General features: G+C 39.2%; 1 protein-coding gene across 1 annotated transcript in view; it reads right to left on the bottom strand.

Annotated features, from left to right (window-relative positions):
* E2F7 (E2F transcription factor 7) overlaps positions 1-22326 on the bottom strand; it is a 44418-nt gene that overhangs the window by 16731 nt on the left and 5361 nt on the right. Inside the window, exons 3-7 of the mRNA XM_033221194.1 lie at positions 17912-18187; positions 12635-12803; positions 8106-8396; positions 6695-6853; positions 5120-5254 (exon numbers count right to left, since the gene is read on the bottom strand). Of these exons, the coding sequence (XP_033077085.1) occupies positions 5120-5254; positions 6695-6853; positions 8106-8396; positions 12635-12803; positions 17912-18187 (1030 nt within the window). The remainder of the gene's footprint in view (positions 1-5119; positions 5255-6694; positions 6854-8105; positions 8397-12634; positions 12804-17911; positions 18188-22326) is intronic.

Here is a 22326-nt window from a genome sequence, read left to right as displayed (position 1 = left end):
AAAGGATAATATATATTATGCTAACTAATAAAAAGAAAGCTGAAGTGATTATATCACTATGAGACAAAGTAGATTTCAGAGCAAAGAATTATCTCCGGGAATAGAGGGTAATTTTATAATGATAAAAGGGTCAGTTCATCAAGAAGACTTAGTGATCCTAAATATTTATGCAGACAGAGTTCATTGAAGAGCCTCAAAATCCATTCCACAAAACTTTAAAGAACTGCAAGAGGAAACAGACAAATCTGCAACTATAATCAAAGATTTCAATATCCATCTATCAATAATGGCTAGAACAAGTAAACATAAAATCAGTAAGAATATAAAAGAACTGGACATTTATAGAACATTCTACCAAACAACAACAGAATATATACTCTGTATATTTGTGTATATTCACCAAGATGGACTGTGTCTGTACCACAAAACAGGTCTCAATAAATTTAAAAGATTCAAGTTATACAAAGTATATTCTCTGGTTACATGAAATGAAATTAGAAATCCATAAGAGAAAGACATTTAGAAAATCCCAGAATATTTAGAAACTATATGACACGTGTCTGAATAATTTGTGGGCCAAAGAAGACATCAAAAGGGAAAATAGAAAGTATTTTGAATTGGAAGACAATGAAAACACACATATCGACATTTGTTAGATACAGCTAAAGCAGTACTGAGAGGAAAATTTATAGTACTAAATGCTTATTGGAAGAGAAGAAAGGTCTCAAATTAATTATTTCAGCTTCTACCTTAATAAACTACAATAAGAACAAATTGAACTCAAAGTTAAAGGAGCTATAAAGAGATAATCTGAATAGCTCTATAGCTATTCAAAAAATGTAATCTGTAGTTAAAAACCTTCTCACATAGAAAGTTTTTAACTACAGATAAAAACCAGACCCAAATGGCTTCACTGAAAAATTCTTTATTTATCGATTCTTCACTGATAAATTCTTCCAAACATTTAAGGAAAAAATAATAACAATTCTACACAAACTCTTCCAGAAAACTGAAGAGGAGTGACTACTTCCCAACTCGTTTTAAGAGGTCAGTATTAGCATGACAGCAAATAGACAAACAGATCAATGCAGCAGTATGGAGAGTCCAGAAACATTACCATACATATATGTGGTCAATTTATTTTTAATAAAGGCACAAAATAAATTTAGGAGAGAAAGGATAATATTTTCAACAAATGGTGCGGGTACAACTGGATATCAATATGTAACCTCCCATCCTCTCAGAAAAGCACCCCATTGATCCATAACTCACACCACATGTGTGATCTCGTGTTAGGCAAAGATTTCTTACCTAAAAACTGAAAACATGACCCACTAAAGAAAAACATTAATAAAAATTAATATATTAGTGGAATTCCTGAAGATTAAGATCTTCTGACTTTCAAAAGACACTGGTAAAAAAATGAAAAGACAAAGCCACAGATGGAGGGGAAATATTTGGAAATCATATACCTGATAAAAGACTTGTATGCAGAATGTATATGCAACTCTCACAGTTCAATAATAAGAAAGCAGACAACCCAATAGCAACAAATGGGCAAAAGATCTGAGCACATCCTTCACTAAGGAAGATAAACAGATGGCAAAACAGATGCTTAACATCATTAATCAGTAGAGAAATGCAAATTAAAACCAAAATGAGATACCACTACACACCTATCAGGATGGCTAAAATTAAAAAGACTGACCATATCAAGTTTTGGCAAGATATGGTTGAAATAGAACTCTCATATACTATTGGTAGTAAAACGTCATAACTGCTTTGGAAAACAGTTTGGAAGTTTCTCAAAAATTTCAAACATCCACCTACCATACGTTGCAGCCTTTCCATTCCTAGGTATCTACCCAAGAGAAATGAAAACATATGCCCATACAAAGACATGTACATAAATAATTGCAGGAGCTTTATATATAATAGCCTCTTCAGCAATAAAAATAAATTACTGATACATGCTACAATATGTATAAATCTCAAAATAATTATGCTGAGTGAAAGTGAAAGGAGCCTGATCAAAAGGGTACAGTTATAGTTGATTCTCATTATTCACAGTAGTTATGTTCTATAAAGTCACTGCAAACACCGAATTAGCAAATATTGACCCATTGCTTCTAGGGGACATAAAGGGTTAGGTTCCTGTGAGCCTCTGGTTACAACATTTTCATTAGCTGATCAATATATGACCTTGTTTATGTGTGTTTCTTTTTAAAGAAATCTGTTTAATATTTGTTGATTTATTAACATTGAACTTGGCCAATAGTACTATAACTCATACCTGATCAAAGCTTATCTAACACATGTATATTCTCTGTAAGGCACAGTGCAGCTTTCTTGTGTTAAGAAACACTAGACAGCAATACTTGGGAGCCAAAAAGCACAAAAATGTGAAAAAGTGGCACTAAAAAGACTGCAAACAGAATGCTGGCTTATGGTATGAGAGCTGGAACAAGAAGGCAGAGTACTGCCTGATTCATCTGGGAACATGTGCATTGGGAGACCCAAATTCTTCACCAAGCTGTGCATGACCACAACTGACTGTGGAAACACCCTGAGTACTGACTTTGGAGTTACAAGTTAATTTTAGTAAGTAGAAAGATTCACGAATAAGAAATCTGTAAATAATGAAGATTGGCTATATATGATTCACTTACAACAAAATTATAGAAAATACAAACAAATCCAGAGTGACAGAAAGCAGGTCAGTGGTTGCCTGGGGATGGGAGTGGGGACCAGAAGGGAGGAATTACAAAGCGGGCAGGAGGAGGCTTTTGAAGGTAATGGATATGTTCATTATCTTGATGATTTCACAGGTACACACATATGAAAAACTTATCAAATTGTAACTTTAACTTCCTGCCATTTATTACGTATCAATGACATCTCAATAAAGCTGTTAAAAAGAAAACACCATTCATAATACACTGTGCTATGCTGGTAGGAAAGAGGAGGAGGAAGACATTTATAAAATTTGTGAGAAATGGCTAGGCAAGGGATGAAGAATGGCTCAAGGAATCAAAGGAAACTTGATGTTATCAGTAATGACACTAGGGAATACAGAAAGATCAGGTTTCCAGAGGGCAGAGGAAATACGTTCAATTTAATTTTCCTGACCTGCCTCCAAAGTCTTTCTCTCATGTCAAATCAGAGAGTTCTCCCCGTTCTGTCCCATGGTGCAAATACACGAACGTCTCGACTTCTCAACAGCTGCTCATCTTCCAGCTATTTTACTTTCTTTTTCTTTCTTTTTTTTTTTTTTTGAGACGGGGTTTCACTCGTTGCCCAGGCTGGAGTGCAATGGAGCGATCTTGGCTCACTGCAACCTCCGCCTCCCAGGTTCAAGCAATTCTCCTGTCTCAGCCTCCTCAGTAGCTGGGATTACAGGTGCATGCCACCATGCCTGGCTAATTTTTGTATTTTTAGTAGAGACGGGGTTTCATCATATTGGTCAGGCTCATCTCGAACTCCTGACCTCAGGTGATCCACCCGCCTTGGCCTCCTAAAGTGCTGGGATTACAGGTGTGAGCCACTGTGCCCAGCCCAGCTATCTAATTTTCTTCAATGGTACGACCACCTTTGAGTCCTTCCTCTCTTTTAATCATTGTCCAAAGACTCTTGGTTAATTCTGTCTATCACATCTAGTCCAAATTTCTTGCCTTAATTTTTGAGGCCTTCCAAAAATACAGTCCCTAGTGATCACACTGTAACACTGTATCTCATTATTTTTTATCCCATGTTCTCTTCATCCTTCCAAAACCTAACAGCCCATCAGAACTTAATCTGTATCCTCTCTGAATGCCTATAGAGCCAGTACCACCCCATCTAGAGTGTAATTGCTCTCCTAACTTTCAAATGTATGCTAACTATATGCCTAATTATAGAAGCTCATTAACCAAGTAAAGTGAGTAAGGCACTGTTCTGGATACTATGGGGTAATCAAGGATGAATAAAGATGATGTCTGGTCTCAAATGTGTAGGGTAGGGATGACACCACCGTATCAACCTCATCCAGCACAAACCGCACAATACTCAATTGCAGTCATTCAGATGAGACACTCTGCTCTGGGTTATCAGGGAAAACTTCATAGAGGAGTTGACATTTGAGCCAGATCTTGAAGTTTGAGAGTATTTTCATGTTAAAAAGAAGAGGGCTTCACAGGTGAAAAGAATGGGAGAAACCAGAGGCAGAAAGGAGAAAATGGCAAAGTTGTATGCTTCATGCAGGCAGGGACTGTGTCACCCATATCTTCAGTCTCTCAGGGCCCTTAATATAGTCACTGGCACACAGTGTTCTATGCACTGGGTTGAATTTGTTATACTTGATTTTAAGTGGTTTCATCTAGATCCTAAGTGAATAATGTGCTACAAGTGAGGTGGAGAGCTATATATTTATAAGTCTGGGTTAAGTGGCTCACATTTATACCACTAACACCAAAATTGGAAGGGTAATTTAAAAATGACTTTAATGGCTTCTTCCCAGGCAGTACAGCTGTATGTAAAATAGCTGGTGCAGTTGGATCTAGTCCCTGATTGCTCATATATTACCCATGAAATAAGTAGAAGATAATATCCTCTTTGACTCCAGTTTTGTAAAATTATATTTATAACCTTTTAAATAAAAAAAAGTCCATTACATTCATACTACATTTAGATGCAATCTTACCACATATAAGTTTTGTGATAGTAATTGACGTGATCTTTACTCATAATTTTTACATTACGTAGAATTTCAAAGAGAAACCACGTTTTATTCTGCTAATGTAGCAACAACTGAAGTTCAAAAGAGGTGTCATTTTTAATTCTGGGTCCCAAACTTTCAGGAAAAAGCTTCAGAACAAAATTTAAACAGTTAAAGAGCTGTAAATTAGTAGTTAGAGAAACTCCCACGTTATAAACGCTCAGTATTTCTTTTCCTACCGTGTGTGGGCAAACCAGCATGCACAATTTGTAGGCTAATGTTAACCGTTCCAAGAGTGGAGTCACTAGTCTATTTTGTATGTGACATGGGAAAAGATCAGTCTCACTGTGTAGTAGATGTGAGACCTGAAAAAGGAACTGAGAATTCGAAATAAAACAGCCTGCTAGCAAAACCACGCCACCTTACCATTTGAGCTGAAGTCCACAGGCCCGATCCACTTGAAGGCTGGTTTACGGCCTCGCTCTTCTGTTACATGCACTTTCTTTATCAGAGCCAAGCTGGTCAAAACATTGGCTATGTCATAGAGGCGTCGTACCTTTGCTTGAAGATATAAAACACGATTATGATCATGCTGCCTGTGACACCATAACAGTTTAGTTTATGTGACAGGTGACTTTTCTCGGCTGCCATATAAACCTCGGGTGGAAAGTAGCAAGTTGGGATGAGGAGACCAGTGGCTGTGTCATAAAATCACCCAGGATTTATGTACCTGCAGTATCTGAAGGCTAAGGGAAGGTCAGTGTGTCCTTCCATTCCCACAACTTCACACCTCTTACAAGAGGCACCTGGTGACACATAGGGAGCACTGTGATTGCAAAAACAGCAAGGGAGGGAACGGGCTGTAATTAAAGGCTTAGTAATTGTAATTCTGACATGGCACGTCAAAAGCATGCCCTGAGTTTCTCCCAGCAGGAGACTGTGGTGCCAGCTCCACCAGGCAGCTGATCTGTGAAAATGACAAAGATTCCCCAGAGTTTCCTGCCAGGCTGCACTCCTGGGCACACAGGATGCTCAAGGTCAACAGTACAACTGTGCTAAAGACAGGCAGCTCCTCACCTGAAATCGTAGCATTCCAGCTACCCAGTGAGAAGCGGTTGGATGGGCCTCACCTGAATCTTAAGTGGCTTTGGGAGAAACACTTAAATATGTACAAAGTAGAGGAAATACTCAGAAGGGGTGGTAGCACATGAAACAGGCAGGATAATGACCACAGAGTATTTTCTATTCAAGAAATGGATTTACAGGTAGGAAACCCACTTGACCTCGGTGTTAAGATCAAGCAAAGAAGTTTGAATTATCATCTAGAAATAGTAAGCATTCACCCCAGATGCAGCTTTCTTCTTCCCAATCCTGATTTTATCTAGCCATTTCACCCACAGGGTGACTGTAATTTCAGCTGGAAACAAAAAATAACTAGAGAGTGTTGCAGCTCATGGCTTCCCGGGGCTTACAGGCTACCAGCAGCCCAGGGCATTTGGCTCAGTATCCAAGCTGGACAGAAAAGGAGGATGCACTGGGTGTGATGCTTGGAAACTCTCTCCCTGTCCATGTCCCACCACCCTTACCCTGGGCATTCTTCTGGTTCTTACCTGTAGACAATTTTCATCTCCACCCTTCAGAAGAGTATGCAGGGGGTGGGGAAAAAAGGGGAAAGAAAACTCAGACATTCTGTCTTGGATGCAGCATTACTAAAGAGAAATGCAAAATAATTCATACCCTCCCTGACCGGAGTTCTCAGGATAGTGTTCTGTTTTTCACTCTACTGAAATCATCAAGAAAAAGGCACTGACAGGACTTTAAGCTGAATTCTAGTAGGTGACTAACTTACCTGTCACAGCACCAAAAACCTTGATGAATGCAGGAAAGGAGTACGTAAGTCAAAAACAATATATATATTTTTAATCTTGGAAGGAGAAAATATCAACACATGAAATCCCACCCTTTTTGTACTAGTAAGTTGATGTAGGTGAAGATTCTTACTTTTAAATTTACTGTGGTCCGGGGCATCTTGGCTTTCTTCTATCAGTATTTTGGCAGCCACATCCAGAGTGACAATCTTGGTTTTGGAGACGAGGAACAGCATGACAAACTTCTGGCTCATAATTCTCAGAGACTTGTCTTTTCTACTGTTTGCAGATGCTACACAAGGAATGAAACAAAAGCATCAAAGCACATGATTTTCTACAAGAAAGACTATACTTGCAGCTTCCCAAAATGATCTAGCCCTATCAGCAGATGGAAAGATCACCCCTGTCATAGGCAGAAGCTTACTGGATACACATCGCAGAAGTCAGCTCAGGAAGAAATGAGGCCGATTTTCTTGTGGCTCGTAAAATTACTCTACAGTAGGCATAAACTCTGAGATGCATATTTTAAACCACTCAGTGCTTTATACTTATACTTCCTATAATAGAATCCATACGGTAGTTTTACCGAGGCAACTTCTTGGAAAGATTAACGTAGAATAATAAAAAGATAGGGTAGGAAGATAGAATTGTTTTCAGAACATCAACTCTCCTCTCAAAGGCAAATTGCTACTCCATTTTTATTTCTCTGTGCCTGCAATATCTAGACTATACCCTAAACATAGTAGATGCCCGCCTCTTCCACTTCTTTTCAGAAATATGTGAATAAATGAACTATATATAAACAGGAGACAGATTAGATATGTGCTCCTGTGGATGGCAGGCAAACCATCTCCGACAGATGGCTGTCTTCTCTGGTTATTAAGATAAGTACTGGCTCATGAGGTGGAACTGAAAGGCATGAGGCAGTGAATCTAATGAAAACCAGGCCCACCTTTCTTTCCATTTCTTATATTTGCAAGTGAGACGTGACACTTGTACTCTGTCATCTTAACAACAGGGATGAAGATCAATGGCTAAAACAAGAATAGGCTAAATATGAATTGGGAAGGAAGAATGATGCCGATGTAAATAAAAATTCTGCACCAAATGAAAGCAGAGGTTGTCTGTCTTTCTTATCAACATTTTCTGCGAATGGAGTTATTTTCTAAGTAGTCTAAGTCTACTTCAGTATATAATTAGATAAAATTCTTTGAAAATACAACTTTTTCAAAGTAAATCTTACAGGTGCACAAAAAGCAGCAGCATGGGGCTGCCAATCTAAAAATGGGAGTACTGCTAGCGATCTATTCTCCCAACAGGCCAAACTCGAGTGAACTGCCATCAGCCAGGTTTGTTTAAATGAGGTCGAGTGGACAGTCCAGTTGGGGAGTCATCTGCTTTCCTTTCTTCAGTGAAGAGAATAAGAGGACATATCCCTCCAGGTTTGTCAACCTGGCACTTCCCATCCGAGCAGTGAATCTCTACAGAAAAGACCATCACTCGCTCTTTCTCTGCCATTACTCATGAAGTTACAATGGACTCACAAGAGGGATAGTCGGGTTCAGAGAAATCCAATAACTGTTGTTCCTGGGAATCTGGATCGCCATCTTTTTTACGTTCTCCAAATTTATAATCCATCAGATCCAGCTCTTTCTGTTGGAGGTAGGCCATCTGCTCTTCATATTTCTGCTCCTCTCCTAGTCTCTGGAGGTTCCTCAGGGTTTTTGGCAGGCTGTGCCGTCCATGCCAGCCATACTGATTCTTAGCCACCCGGCTGACCAGATGCAGCGATTCCAGCACATTTACAATGTCATAGATGCGTCTCCTTTCCACACCTGTTTAAAAACAGAGGCCGATGGACATCATGCAGACAAACATTTTTGAAGAGAAGTTTCTTGAGGGCCTGGACTATGTCTGTGAACTACTTTGTCTGATCCCCAATATAATGCCCACTGCGTGGATGCTCAAGAAATTCAACCTGTAAGGATGCAACCAATAGAAATTATTTTTCTTTTTCCTTCTTGAGATCCAACCCTTAAACAGATCTAAAATAAAACATCTATCCAGAGATGGTGACATTTCCATCTGTCTGACATAAACAGTACAGCAACTGCTCTTTAGACCCATCAGGCAAACCACACAAACATTTCAGCATGCTGAAACTGGTGGTCTGAGCAATACACGTAACAGTGTGCCTAATGGACACTTGATGAATGGATGGTTGACTGTGATTTGTACTCCTAATTATGCAGACTATAAAATCAACTGTGTCCAATAACTGACACTTCCCTATTAGACAATACTATCTATCCTTTCACGAAGTTCCAATGATATAAAAATATTACCTCGATAACGCTCTCAATGGACCAGTAAGGAAAATGGATGCAAATATTATGTTTTCTATTTTGAACTGGAAATGCAGGTGTCAAAGGCTTGAATACCCTTCTCATATTGCTGAAGGAAGCCAGAGCTGGGGTTGGAACAACATGGGAGTCTCCTTTTGTTCATCATGGCTATTAACAATTCTCTGTGTTCTCATTCACCATAACCTGGCAAACAGCCCAAAAGTGAAGCACAGATTCTCCAGTACAAGCTGACCACGAGGCTCGGCAGCTCACTACTCACCTTCCCAACACTCCCAAGGCAGCTAGGATTATAAGCTGTCCATTAAACCTAGCAAAAATACTTATAGTGGTTAAGGTGGGGGGTGCTCTGGGGTCAGACTGCCTACATTTGGATCCCTGATAAATCCCTTAGTAGCTGAGTGATCCTGGGAAGTTACTTAACCTTTTTATGTTTTTGGATTTATCTTATATAATAATGAGGATGAAATCTAACTGTAACTGTAGAGTCTCCAGTAGGTGTTAATTTTAAATAAATACTTTTGTCATTACTTTTGGTATGACATTGGTTATACCTAAAATCCCTGCTAGCATTAGAGGTCATAGTAGAAACAGATTTTAAAAATCTCATGTCTGTGATTCATTCTGTTATCTAACAGGCCCTTGGGCCTATAGCAAAAGCCTCCAGGCATCTTGCAGAAAACCAGCCCAGCTACAAAGATGCCTTCTTTCATTTGCCAGGAGCTGTTATATAATCAGGGCAGACTCTGAATGTAGCTGTTGGCCCTTCAAAAATTTAACATGAGAAATATACCAAATTACAATGAGAACTCCAGAGCTGAGAGGAAGTTCTATCACATGCATGAAGAAGCATTTCACAGTCAATCAGAACATTTCAGCTCATGACCCTGAAAGGCTTGTTACCCTCACAAGCTCAGGCTTTGGTGCCAGATGCCTGCCGGAAGGTGCTGGCAGGAGCAGGCAGCAGCTCCTTGTCCAGAACTGCCTGCTTCTTTATTCTAGTCTGTTTTCATGTATTAACACATCTTGTTTACAGCATAACATTCTATAAACCTTCCCATTATAAATGTCATGTGACTGCAACTGACATCCCAGGGCCAGCCATATGCCTGCTGTTTTGTTAGTTGATATCTGACGACAAGCTGTTAAGTCTCCATCTAGTGGCTAGACATCCCAAGAAGGGAAAATAAAAGAAGGTTCTGACCACCCGGATGATTCTCAGGATGCACAGTGGCTGTTCAGTAGGTGCTTTTGGTGAAAACCAACATGACAGCTGCCTGTCTGCACAATCCCTTAACCTCTTTCATCTGAACTGAGCTTAACTATCCACTGGCTGGTGCACTAAAAAGTTCCATTTCACAAGTCTCAAGACCCATAGATTACTCTGGGGGCTTGCTCTGTTAGAACGGTTTTCCCTGCATTCAGTCTTCTTTTTCTTTTGTATTGAAGTCATTCTATTAACCCCAATCATGGCATTAGTTATATGGTCAAGGATTTACTAATTTTTGCTATGCTTCCCTTAGTTGCTGGTGGGACTTACTAAGAATTCTCAGTCCAGAAAAATAGTTTCCTAGGCTGTGCTATTAAGTTACTCCCAGTTCTCTAAACTGTTACCCATGATATCCAATGTCAAATCTACATAGCACTGGAATCTGGAAAACAATGCAATTTGAATGCTCTGCACATCCTCAGTAAAATACCATCTTGCAATCTGTAACCTGGGATGTAGCACAGAGTTAAGACTCAACCCCAAAAGATAGTTGGCAGTGAAATAGCTTCCAGCAAGGAACCCCATTTTATGATGTCACATGAAAAGATGGCATGCTTGTTTAGCAGGTCTGGGTGATCAGGAGGCACTGGGAAGCTGTTGTAAAAATCTCTAGAGTTCTGCTCCAGGCAGCCATAACATGGGGTGTGCACAACCATCTGTAGTCATATGCAAGTAGGAGTCTACGTTTCTGTCCTCCCTGGGATGCAACACAGCCCTCAAACATCTAATCCTTTGTCTTCTGCAGGGACACCAGTGCAAGACTCCTTAATGGAAGTTGGGTACATGGAGGAAGTAGGCTTCCTGAACCCCAATGAGAAGGGTATCAGACAATCTGTCATTTTACCTTCCTTACTGTAAGACCAGTTTCTAGGACCCTGGACCCAAAAGCCCTCAACTGGCTCTTCACCATGCCTATTGGAAGATGCTGGCAGGAGCAGTCAATAGTCCCTTGCCCAAAACTGCCTGCTTCTTTATTCCAGTCTGTTTTCATATGTTAACACATCTTGTTGAGAGAGTATAACATTCCATACACCCTCCCATTAGAAATGCCATGTAAATGCAACTGATACACCCCAGGGCCAGCAAGGGACCCCATTTTTTGATGCTCAGTTGGCTCACTTTCCTTTTTTGATTAATTGCCCCCAATTCTAGAATACTATATTACACTTCTGGGCTCCAAATCGGCCCCCAAACCATAGCACTCGACTTCCTCTTCCTATAGAGATGGACAAGGCAGCTAGGGTATCGACATTCTAGTAAGAGCTGAGTAGAAACTGCTCCACATAATTAGAGCTCTCCATGCCAGCCATTGACTTTGGCATGTTACTGACATTATCCCTAACTTTGCTATGTCTCCGCAAGGTAGGTGCTGCGGTCTCTAAGTTATAGACCAAAAGAAAAAAAAAAAAGGTTAATTCACTTTTTAAAGCTCTTACAGCCTGTAAATTAGAGAGCTGGGCTTCAAATCTAGCCCCATGTGACCCAAAGCCCAGCCCATGGTCTTCTTATCATAACCCACTATCTCTTCTTCTCAGTTTCCAACAACCAAAATCTATTTAGCTTTCAGCTTGAATAATTCAAGTTGACGTTCCTCTACTTGGGCACATTTCTCTAGGATATGGAAGAAATAGAACTAAGAAACAAACTAAAAATTATAATCTATCATTTATTTGGCTGATTTCTTCAGAACTTTTTCTTTTTGTGTGTGTGTGTAAAACCTTCCTATTTTTAAGGGGACACCCTGACACCTTCAAGTCATTGTGATTTCTGCTTACTTAACGATTGTCAACAATACATTCATTCTGGAACTAACTGCAATGTCCACTAGGGGTCTCTATTCTGAAGCAGGTGTATACGTATTTCCAGCACATACACCCATCTCACATCATACACTCATGCACGTGAACACACGGATTCTTCTTTGTTATAAGATTTAGTTGTTTGAGTTATGTCCAAATGACCTTTTTCTAGTTTGACCCACTTGCTATGCCAATCATCGTATAGGGCTTTAAACATAATGCTCTTGCTCTCAAATCTTGCTTTACAAAGTTGAAATCACACCAGTTCTGAACTCCTGGAAGCATTATTAAAAATAAAAAGCAGGCTATTTCTAAATAGTTTTGCATCTGTCTGAAGTAGGATGAATTTAAAATGAGATACTAATTTGTAATGTAACTCTATTATAAAAATATTACTCACTACAAAAATATATTTTAAGGTTAAAAGAGACTGCATTCTCATTTGGTCCTGAGGTCTGAAAGTCTCCCTGAAATTCTGTGTATAATGAAAACAAATTTGACAATGACAAAGGAAGCTCTGCCTATTCCTCTGTCTTCACCCAATTGAGGGGCTCACACTACCTCAACCTTCAGCCTGCCCAAGGAAACCAGTTTCCCACTGTAACTGGAGACAGGCCTCCAGGTAATCTGATGATACATACCAAGACTGACAGCAACTTCATCTAGGGAGATGGTAGTTTTCTCAGTTGACAAGGGATAACTTGGATAGCGAGCTAGAAACTTCTGGCACAGGAGTCCTAAACTTTTCTGTTTTCTGCTTGGCCTTTGCTTTTCAAATTCGTCCACAGCACTGTCCCCAACAACATCAAGCTACAGAGGGCAGATAGAAGGGAGGGGGAAGATGTCACAGTTAACATCCTAATGGAGAAATGGCAATGGCCAGTACTGGCAAACTGGGGGGACATCTCAATACACACCACCTTAGATTCTGGTTAAAATACATTTCCTAATCTAATTCCCTGAATGTTTTATCTATTGTCTTCCCTGGACTGATTTTTTTTTCTCCTTTATAATTTGAGGCTGAGTCTATTAGTGAAAAGTTTGACAAATGAAAAATGCAAATCATTTACAGGTTGCTATGGTCTAGCTACTAGTGCACTCACTGGGCCTGTGGAATCAGCATCACCAAGAGCTTGTGAGATGCAGAAGCTCAGGCATCAGCTATATCAGAATCTGCCTTTTCATAAGATTCTAGGTAATTTTTATTGACGTGGAAATTTCAGATGCACTGGCCTACATTCTGTCACCAAACTGCTTTAGATTTTACAATTGACCAAAGGTTGATGAAAGTGAATGAAGGCAGTCCAATCATATTCTTCCTTATCCTTTTATTTGTAAATACATTAAACTATCATCCTGTCTCCTCAACCCACATTTGAAAGGGGCTCCATTCAAGCCCCAAGAAAGTAAAAGGCTTTTCGACAAATAGATTCAAGAGAAAAGTGATATAATCATTTCTATAGATTCAGAAAAAACATTTGATAAATTTAACAGTCATTCACGACTTTCAAAAACACCTTTAAAAAACTAGGAATAACACACCGGGGCCTGTCGTGGGGTGGGGGGGAGGGGGGAGGGATAGCATTAGGAGATATACCTAATGTAAATGACAAGTTAATGGGTGCAGCACACTAACATGGCACTTGTATACATATGTAACAAACCTGCACACTGTGCACATGTACCCTAGAACTTAAAGTATAATAATAACAATAATAAAAAAAACTAGGAATAACAGAGAGCTTCTTCAATGAAGGGTATTCATGAAAACATCTATTTATAAAACCTTGGACGTGTTCCCCTAAAGTCAGGAAACAATATGGATGCCCACTATCACTTTCTCTTCTATATCATATTGAAGACCCTAGTCAATGCATGAGGACAAGAAAAAGAAACTGAGGCACAGGGACTGGAAAGGAATCAGCTACTTTCCTTCTGCAGAAGATGTCACTATTCACACAAAAACTCAAAAGAATTTCAGACAAATCATTAAAAATAGTAAGAGAATTTGGCCGGGTAGTTGAATACAAGATAATATGTTTTTAAAAATCAGCTGCATTCCTATACAACAGTAACAGCAAATACACTGAAAAGACATCATTTATGATAGCAACAAAAATGGTAAGGATTTTAGAAATACATCTAGCAAAAATCTATTTGCATAAAATCCTAAAACTTAGATTTTAAAGAATACTTAAAATTTAGTGAAATACATTGTCTTCATAGATAAAAAACTCAGTATCTTAAGGAGGTTAATTCTTAATCTCTAGATTAAATGCAATCTCAATAAAATCCAATCTGAAACACATATGGAAGAACAAACAGCCCAGAGTAGCCCACACACTCTGAAGAAAAATAAGTTGAGGGTCCTGTTTTACCTGATTATCAGTGCTTATTACAATAGGGTATTAGGACAGGGATGGACAATAGAACAGGAAGAGTTCAGAAACAGACACCCATGTAAATGGAATTTTGATATGAAAGCAGTTGCACTGCGAGCTGAGGGGAAGAGAAAGATCTCCTGAAATAAATGGTGCAGGGACAACTGATGATACGTACAGAAAAACAAAGTTGTATTCTTGAATCACACCATACACAAAAAGCAATTCCAAATGGATCAAGGATTTCAACATGTAAAGCAAATTTTAAATGAAGAAAATGAAGGAGAATATTTTTCTAACCTTGGAATAGGGAAGAGCTTCTTCAGACACAAAAAACATTACCCTTAAAAGGAAAAAATGAACTATATTAAACTTAAGAACTTTTGTCCATCAAGAAATAACATAAAGGGAAAAGACAATTACTGAACTGAAAGAATAGATACATAACACATATAATAAAGGTTTAGTATCATTATATAATCAACTCCTACAAATCAATATAACAACAACAACAACAACAACAACAACATTAAAATTGGCCAAGAACACAAACAGGCATTTCACAGAGAAGCAAAAAAACATGGTGGCCAGTAAACATGTGGAAAGAAGCTTAATCTCATGAGTAATCAAAGAAAAGCCAATGAATATCACAAAAAGATATATACTGTATAATCATGAGATTAGCAGAAATTACTAAATTAGACAATTTCAAGTGTCAGAGAGGATATGGATGACTAAAACTTTATTTCTGGGGGGAGGCAAATAGTACTTTGAAAAGCAATTTGGCATTATCTTGTGAACATCTCCATATCTAATGACGTAGCACCTCCACCAGTAGGTATGTACCCAAAACAGTAGTTCTCAAACATTTTGCTCACAGGACCCCTTCATGTTCTTAAAAATTACTGAGGATTCCACAGGGCTTTTTGTTTATGTGGGTTATCTATTGATAGCTACCATGTTAGAAATTAAAATTGAGGCAGTTAAAATGTCTTGTGAGAAAGGGGTATTTTAAATATTATTTTTCAAATCTCTTCAGTTTCTGGATTAATAGAAGAGAACTGATTCTTGTGTTTGCCTTTTGTAGTCAGTCTGTTGCAATACCCACATCATGTACTTCCTGGAAGACTCCAGTGTATACTTGGGAGAGAATGAGAGTTCAAATGGCAAAGGTCTTTGTATAATTATGAAAAGAGTTTTGACCTCCTCACTCTCTGAAAACTGTCTGTGGACACTGAGGTCCCCAGATGACCCTTTGAGAATCACTATCCAAGGGAAATTGTTGTGTATGTACACCAGGAGACATAAACAAGAACGAATATCATAGCATAGTCTGTATTAGCCCTAAACTGCAAACAACCCAAATGGCTACAAACAGGAGAATGAATAAATTGTGGTGTAGTCATGCAGTGGATTATCATACAGCAATGAAAGAACTACAGCTACATGCAAAAACTTAAGGATGTATGTTGATTGACAAAAGCAAGTCCCCTAAGACTATACATACAAATTCAGAAGAGTGGTTACTCTGTTGGGGAGGGAGATGTAAATTAATTACATTGTACCCATTTTTGAGCTGAGAGGTAGATTCATGGTGTTAAAGGTACTGCAAAGGATAAGTGTATTTTAGATGATCAAATAGTCTATCAAAAGGTAACAAAGACTAGTTTAAAAAAGGTATTAAAAGTCTGTTTTAACATAGAGTACCCCGAGACAGAAAGAAGGGAACAATAGACACCAAGGCCTGTTTGAAGGCAGAAGGTGAGAGGAGGGTGAGGATTGAAAAACTACCTATTGGATATTATGATGATTACCTGGGTGACCAAATTATCTGTACACCAAACACTCGCAAAATGCAATTTACCCATGTAACAAACCTGCACATGTACCCAATGAACTTAAAATAAAAGTTAGAAAAAGGAAAAAAAAAAAAACCTACTTAAAATACTTGACTTTGACCTAATAAATCAGACATTAAAGCATCAGTATAATAAGTTTTCTGGATATAAGATCAATACACACACACACACACACAAATCAATTGTATTTGTATATACTAGAAACAAACTAGTGGTAATTGAAACAAAAAAAAATTTGCAATGGCATCAAAAAATTTGGAAACCTAGAGATAAACCTGACAAAAGATGTATAACACCTCTATACCACAAATTGTGAAACAATGCTGAAAGATATTAAAGCCCTAAATTTTAAAAGAAAGTCAGTTTTAAATCCGCCAAAATTTTAGGCATTTATTTCCTGCAGGTGGTGAACATTTCTAGCGACTGATCAGCTAAAATCTCTCTATAAAGCCTGGGTAGAAACCAAAATTTTAATTGTTTTAGGGGCATGTTTGGTAGAACAACTAGTTCTACCAAAGTAAGAGATTAACAATGTTACCTTGTGAAAGAGGTCACTAACAATTCCCACTGGCTGATTTTCACTTTGCTATATTTTTGTCAAAAAAAATTACAAAAAATCTAATACTTATATGCCTTTGACAACAAAAGGCATATTCTTATTTAGTTTTTAGAACCCCAATAAAACCAGGACAGGTACCACCAGCCTCATTTTACAGGCGAGTAAACTGAGATGCAGAGATCCTGAGTGACATCCCCCACTCACGCAGCTAGTGATTTGAACCCAAGGCCTTAGAAACCAGCTCGTGTGTGTTGCACATCAAATATAAAACAGAAAGGAAGCCAAAGAACAGCCCAGACTTAAAAAAAGGAATTGTGAAATTCCTCTGGCTTCAAGCACGTAGGAACTACTGTGTGATTTGTATTTAGTTACGTGAAAGAATCTCTTACTACTAGCACTAACCTACTACTGCAATATATATAACCGATTAAATTCATTTTGTTCTATGAATTTCAAGTTGTAATTCAAGACATCTTTTTTCTCTCTTCCCAATTATTTCATTTTGGCAATTTTTATAGCTTGAAAAATCCGCCAAAAAGAGAAAAATGGCTAAGAATACTGAAATCTGCAAAACTTTTCTTAGAAAGTCTGGGAAAAAGCTTGATGGGAAGTGAAAATAATTGACTTTTTTTTTAAAAAACAAAGTATAGACATACTGCTTATTCAACAGCACTGGTTCCCCACAGAACAGGTAATTTAAAGACGGCTTAACTTCAATAGAGCCCCAAACTAACAAACTGAACATATATAATAATGGAATTTCCTAAATAAAAAATATTTACATTGACATTATCCCTAAAATCTGGGCAAAATTAAAATTCACAGCAGCATTTAAATAATCCAAATTCCTTCATTAAATAAAAATGATTAAATATCATTACTTTAAAATAATTTATCATTTTAAAATGAGCCCTGGTCCAGGGACTATCATACAGAAAAGAAAGCATTCGTTATGAAAAATAAGATAGAATGAGAATTCTGCTATAAATCAAAAGATATTCAGTTTGCCATTGCTTTTGGCTTAATAGGAGCTGAAAAGTTGAGAGTTCTATGACTTTTTAATAATCAAGTAAAATTGTTTAAGTTCTATAAAATCCCTGAGAAGCACAGTCTGTTTACCTGTAGAGAATCTGTAAATGCATCGTCCTTGTTTTCAATGGGTCGGAATAGTCCCTTTTTCTTCTCCCGGTCCCTTATATCTGGGCTGGCAGCACTAATGAGCATCTTCAGGTTAGCTGTGGGTGTCCATGGTTCCGCTTGCTGTCTGTCAACAAGCTTAACTGGAGTAATGGGATTTCTTTCTGGAGTAAATTTTTTTTGCTTTGATAAATCAATTGGTTCATTTTTTATTGGAGTCTTCGGGGCCATCCTTGATCGATCAACAAATATATTTTCCTATTTTAAAAAAGAGACTTTTAGCAAGAATGAGTAAGGGCAGGTATCAGCTAAGAGTACACTTTGTTCCCACCATTCACTAAGACTTGAAAATACAAATAGGACCGTATGTTTAGGGCTGAAAAGTATCAGGAAAGGACTAACAAAAAGTAGAAGGCGTCATGGGAATCGAAGAGTGGCTCCAGTGAGAAGCAGATTATAATCTGCTACTCCTTTTACAACTATCTTTCATGATATCTCTGTAAGAGAAATCACAACGTATCTGTTACTGTTGCATGTTTGTAACAGATGAGGACTATGAGGGCAAATGCAGGTTGAGTCCATATTGTTTCTAAGTGTCATCTTTTTTCAAACACCACTTACAAGTTTGCATTGACTAGTGAAGAGCAACAATGCTTTTGTAGTTCAATGTGCACCACTGCTAATACAGCACTTAGTAGCAGGACCAGTTAATGGAAGAGCATCCAACAAAATCCCACATTTTAAGCCACCCTAGAGAGCTCTCTAATGTCATTCTCCTAGAGCAGTGCATCTCAAACTACCCATGGTAAAGGACTCGTTTTTTTAGATTTCCAAACTCCTGCAAACTGATATGTGACCTTACTTCATAGGACTAATATGCAACACAACTCCCACCAGATGTGATTTGCCATTTGAGTTTGTCACTCAAACTGACCCATAGCTTCTTCAACAAGAGACCACTAATCATAAGCTTAGATATGGTGGCAATACTGAATTGCTACTGAGGTTTATTTTTCTTCCTTTTTTTTTTTTTTAAAGATAGGGTCTCACTCTGTTGCCCAGCCTGAGTACAGTGGTGTGATCGTGATTCACTATAGCCTCAAACTCCTGGGCATGTGCAATCCTCTTGCCTTAGCCTTCCAAGTAGCTGGGACCACAGACATGCACCACTACACCCAATACTTTATTTTATCTTTTGGAGATAGGGTCTCACTCTGTCACCCAGGCTGGAGTGCAGTGGCATGATCACAGCTCACTGCAGCCTCAAACTCCTGGGCTCAAGTGATCTTCCCACCTCAGCCTCCCAAAGTGTTGGGATTTCCAGTGGTGTGCATAGTACAGTGACAGTGGTGTGCACACCATTTCCAGTGCACACCACTGCACCCAGCTAATTTTTAAAATTTTGTGTGGAGACGGGGTCTCGCCATGTTGCCCAGGCTGGTCTTGAACTTCTGGCTTCAAGTGATTCTCCTGCCTCCGCCTCCCAAAGTGCTAGAATTACAGGCATGAGACCCCACACCTGGCCTTTTTAAATTTTTTGTAGAGATTGGGATCTCACTGTGTTACCAAGTCTCGTCTCAAACTCCTGGCTTCAACTAATCATCCCATCTTGGCCTCTCAAAGTGCTAGGATTACAGGCATGAGCCATCACACCTAGACTACTGAGGTTTTTAAGTGCTTAACTCCCAAGTTTCATTCTTTTTTGCACCCTGGTGATAATTTGTGGAATAGCATCTGCCTCCAGACCACACTTTGAGTTAGAATGTCTTAAATAATTCTAAGAAAAGATTAACGATGGGCCCATTGTAAAAAAAGACTAAGTATATAGAATCCACCTTTGGAACTACCAAGTAATTAAAACATATCTTTCCCCTAAAAAAGTTTCAAAAATTCAATATGAGAATTTGGTAATTCCATATTCAAAAACAGAAAGATTCTGCTTTCTGTAGTATTCCCTTCTAGTCAACAGTGTCTTACATAATTACAAAGGTAGATGAATTATCTGTCACTCTGTCCCTGTACACTCCATACAGCTACTGAATGGTTGTGTTTTGGTTGAGCAGGGGTTTACAATAGTGTTTTCCTATAAATGAGCAATGTGTGAAGAGGTAAAATATTGGGAGAAACTGGAGTTTGTGTAGGCAAGGCAACTCTTGCTCCTTGGATCAGCAGAAGCTGCAAGCTAGTCATGGCAACATTCAGTCCTAGTGTAAGCAGAAGGAGAGGAGTCAGTGGAAGTGGCGATTTCTCATACTACAGTAAGTACCCAGCCCAGAGTGCTGCATCTACCCACCTCTTTTAACAAGTCCCTGTTAGCGTGCTATTCTGATAAAGGCTTCTATAGGTGAACTCTCAAGGGAAATTACTGTTTACTGTGTGCCACACCCTGTTTCATGTATTTTGCATGTATTGACTCTTCATCCAATCCTGTGACATAGGCATTAACATTTTTCCATTGTATAGATGAAGAAACTGAGGCACAGAGAAGTCAAATAACTTGCCTGAGGTCACCTATGACCTCATTCAGTGTAAAATCATTGGTATGCAAGAAATAGCTGAAGGCAGAACTTTCTGAAATTCTCCATCTAAAAACGAGCTTGTGTCCTGGGTACAGAGTGGGAGAAGTTATCTTTTTCACAGCTCCAACCAAAGGTAGCCAGCAAGCCACTGATCCCCACTAGCACCTAGGGAGAGGCAGCATGGGGAAATAGTTATATGTGCAGGATGTAGGTCCAGCTAACCTGCCCCTGCTACATATCAGCAGGGGTGAGTGTGGCAAGTTCCTGTACCTCACTATACTTTGTTTCTCTCAACTGAAAATGAAGTTCATAAAAATACCAATCTCAAGGGTTATGAGATGAGTTCCTGGACTATAGGGAGTGCTCGATAAAACTTAGCTATTATCTTTTCCCTCTTTTCTGTTCTTTATTACCATTCACTCGCATTTCAAGCTAAATATACTATAGCACATCATATTGCTATTTAACTTCCTGGATGTGTGTCTTGTCTCAATAATAAGACTGTGCTCTTGAGAAGGTCAAGAAGCAAGTTCTACATGTCCTGTTTGTCACAATTTTCGGCACAATGCCTTGCCTACTGCAGGTACTCAAAGAACACTGTGCTTTGATGAGTTATTCCAAAAGGTATCCTCATGGTGGAGGGTGTGGTCCAGGCATGCTGGGTGGACAGAGATTCACACGCCTTCTCCATTGCTTCCAACAGAGTTACTTTTTCCCTAGCGAGGGAGCAATTGAGAATGGATTATTTCTTTATACACTTTGATATATTTTCACTGTAGTTTACTGAATACTTAAAGTAGGATGGGAGTTAGGTCATGTGGTAGGTTATGATTGTATTACACCTCCACATCAAGAGAAAAAAATGCTAAGCCAATTGTATTCTAGGGTCTCAGGTGGACAGAAAGTCAACTGCAATCTAGTCACACCTTGCTCCATCTGTCTGTCCTGCTATGCTGACAGCACATACGACTGTGGAAAGGGCACTGCAATGGAAACCTGATTTGTGTCCCAGCTGTTTGTATCTTTTTGATCCTGGACAACTGTTTATTCTGTCTGGGCCCAGGTCTCCGTATGTATAAAATGAGGAATTTAGATGAACGTGTCTATTTCCAAGGTTTTCTAGCAAGGCCGCATAGCTGTGGAGGGGATGCTGGGATGCACCCTATCTCTTCAGACATGACTCATTCCCCGGCTGCTGGAAGTAATGCCAACAGTCATCCCATAACCGGAAGGCTTTGGCTGAAAACGGCTGACTCGTCCAAGGTCACACCACTTCCTGGGAAGCCTCTCCTGTACTCACTGGCTGGTAGAAGTAGCACAGACATATAAAAGCCAGGCCTCTGGGAGGCCAAGGTGGGCGGATCACGAGGTCAGGAGATGGAGACCATCCTGGCTAACATGGTGAAACTCCGTCTCTACTAAAAATACAAAAACAAAAATTAGCCGGGCGTGGTGGCAGGCACCTGTAGTCCCATCTATTCTGGAGGCTGAGGCAGGAGAATGGCGTGAACCCGGGAGGCAGAGCTTGCAGTGAGCCAAGGTCATGCCATTGCACTCCAGCCTGGGCGACAGAGAGAGATTCCGTCTCAAAAAAAAAAAAAAAAAGCCGGGCCTCCTTGCCCCAACTCTGGACTCCTCTGATGGCTGCCCTAGAACTCCCCAGAGGTAACTTCCACTGTGACTGTATTGCAGCTCCACTTATCCTTCTGTCCAATTCCATGCCTTCCTGTCCCTTCCCTAGGCATTGATCCCAAGAGTACTTCCTAATAAACCTCCTGCACACTTAACCTCTGGGTAAGATCTGCTTCAGGAAATCTAACCTGCAACAGCCTGGAAATCACTCCCTCCATTAGAGTGTCTGGAGAAATGTATCCTGTG

The sequence above is a fragment of the Trachypithecus francoisi genome, unplaced genomic scaffold (assembly GCF_009764315.1).
Source record: "Trachypithecus francoisi isolate TF-2019V2 unplaced genomic scaffold, Tfra_2.0 Lachesis_group11, whole genome shotgun sequence".
Lineage (NCBI taxonomy): Eukaryota > Metazoa > Chordata > Mammalia > Primates > Cercopithecidae > Trachypithecus > Trachypithecus francoisi.
This window is presented reverse-complemented; position numbering and strand designations above follow the sequence as displayed.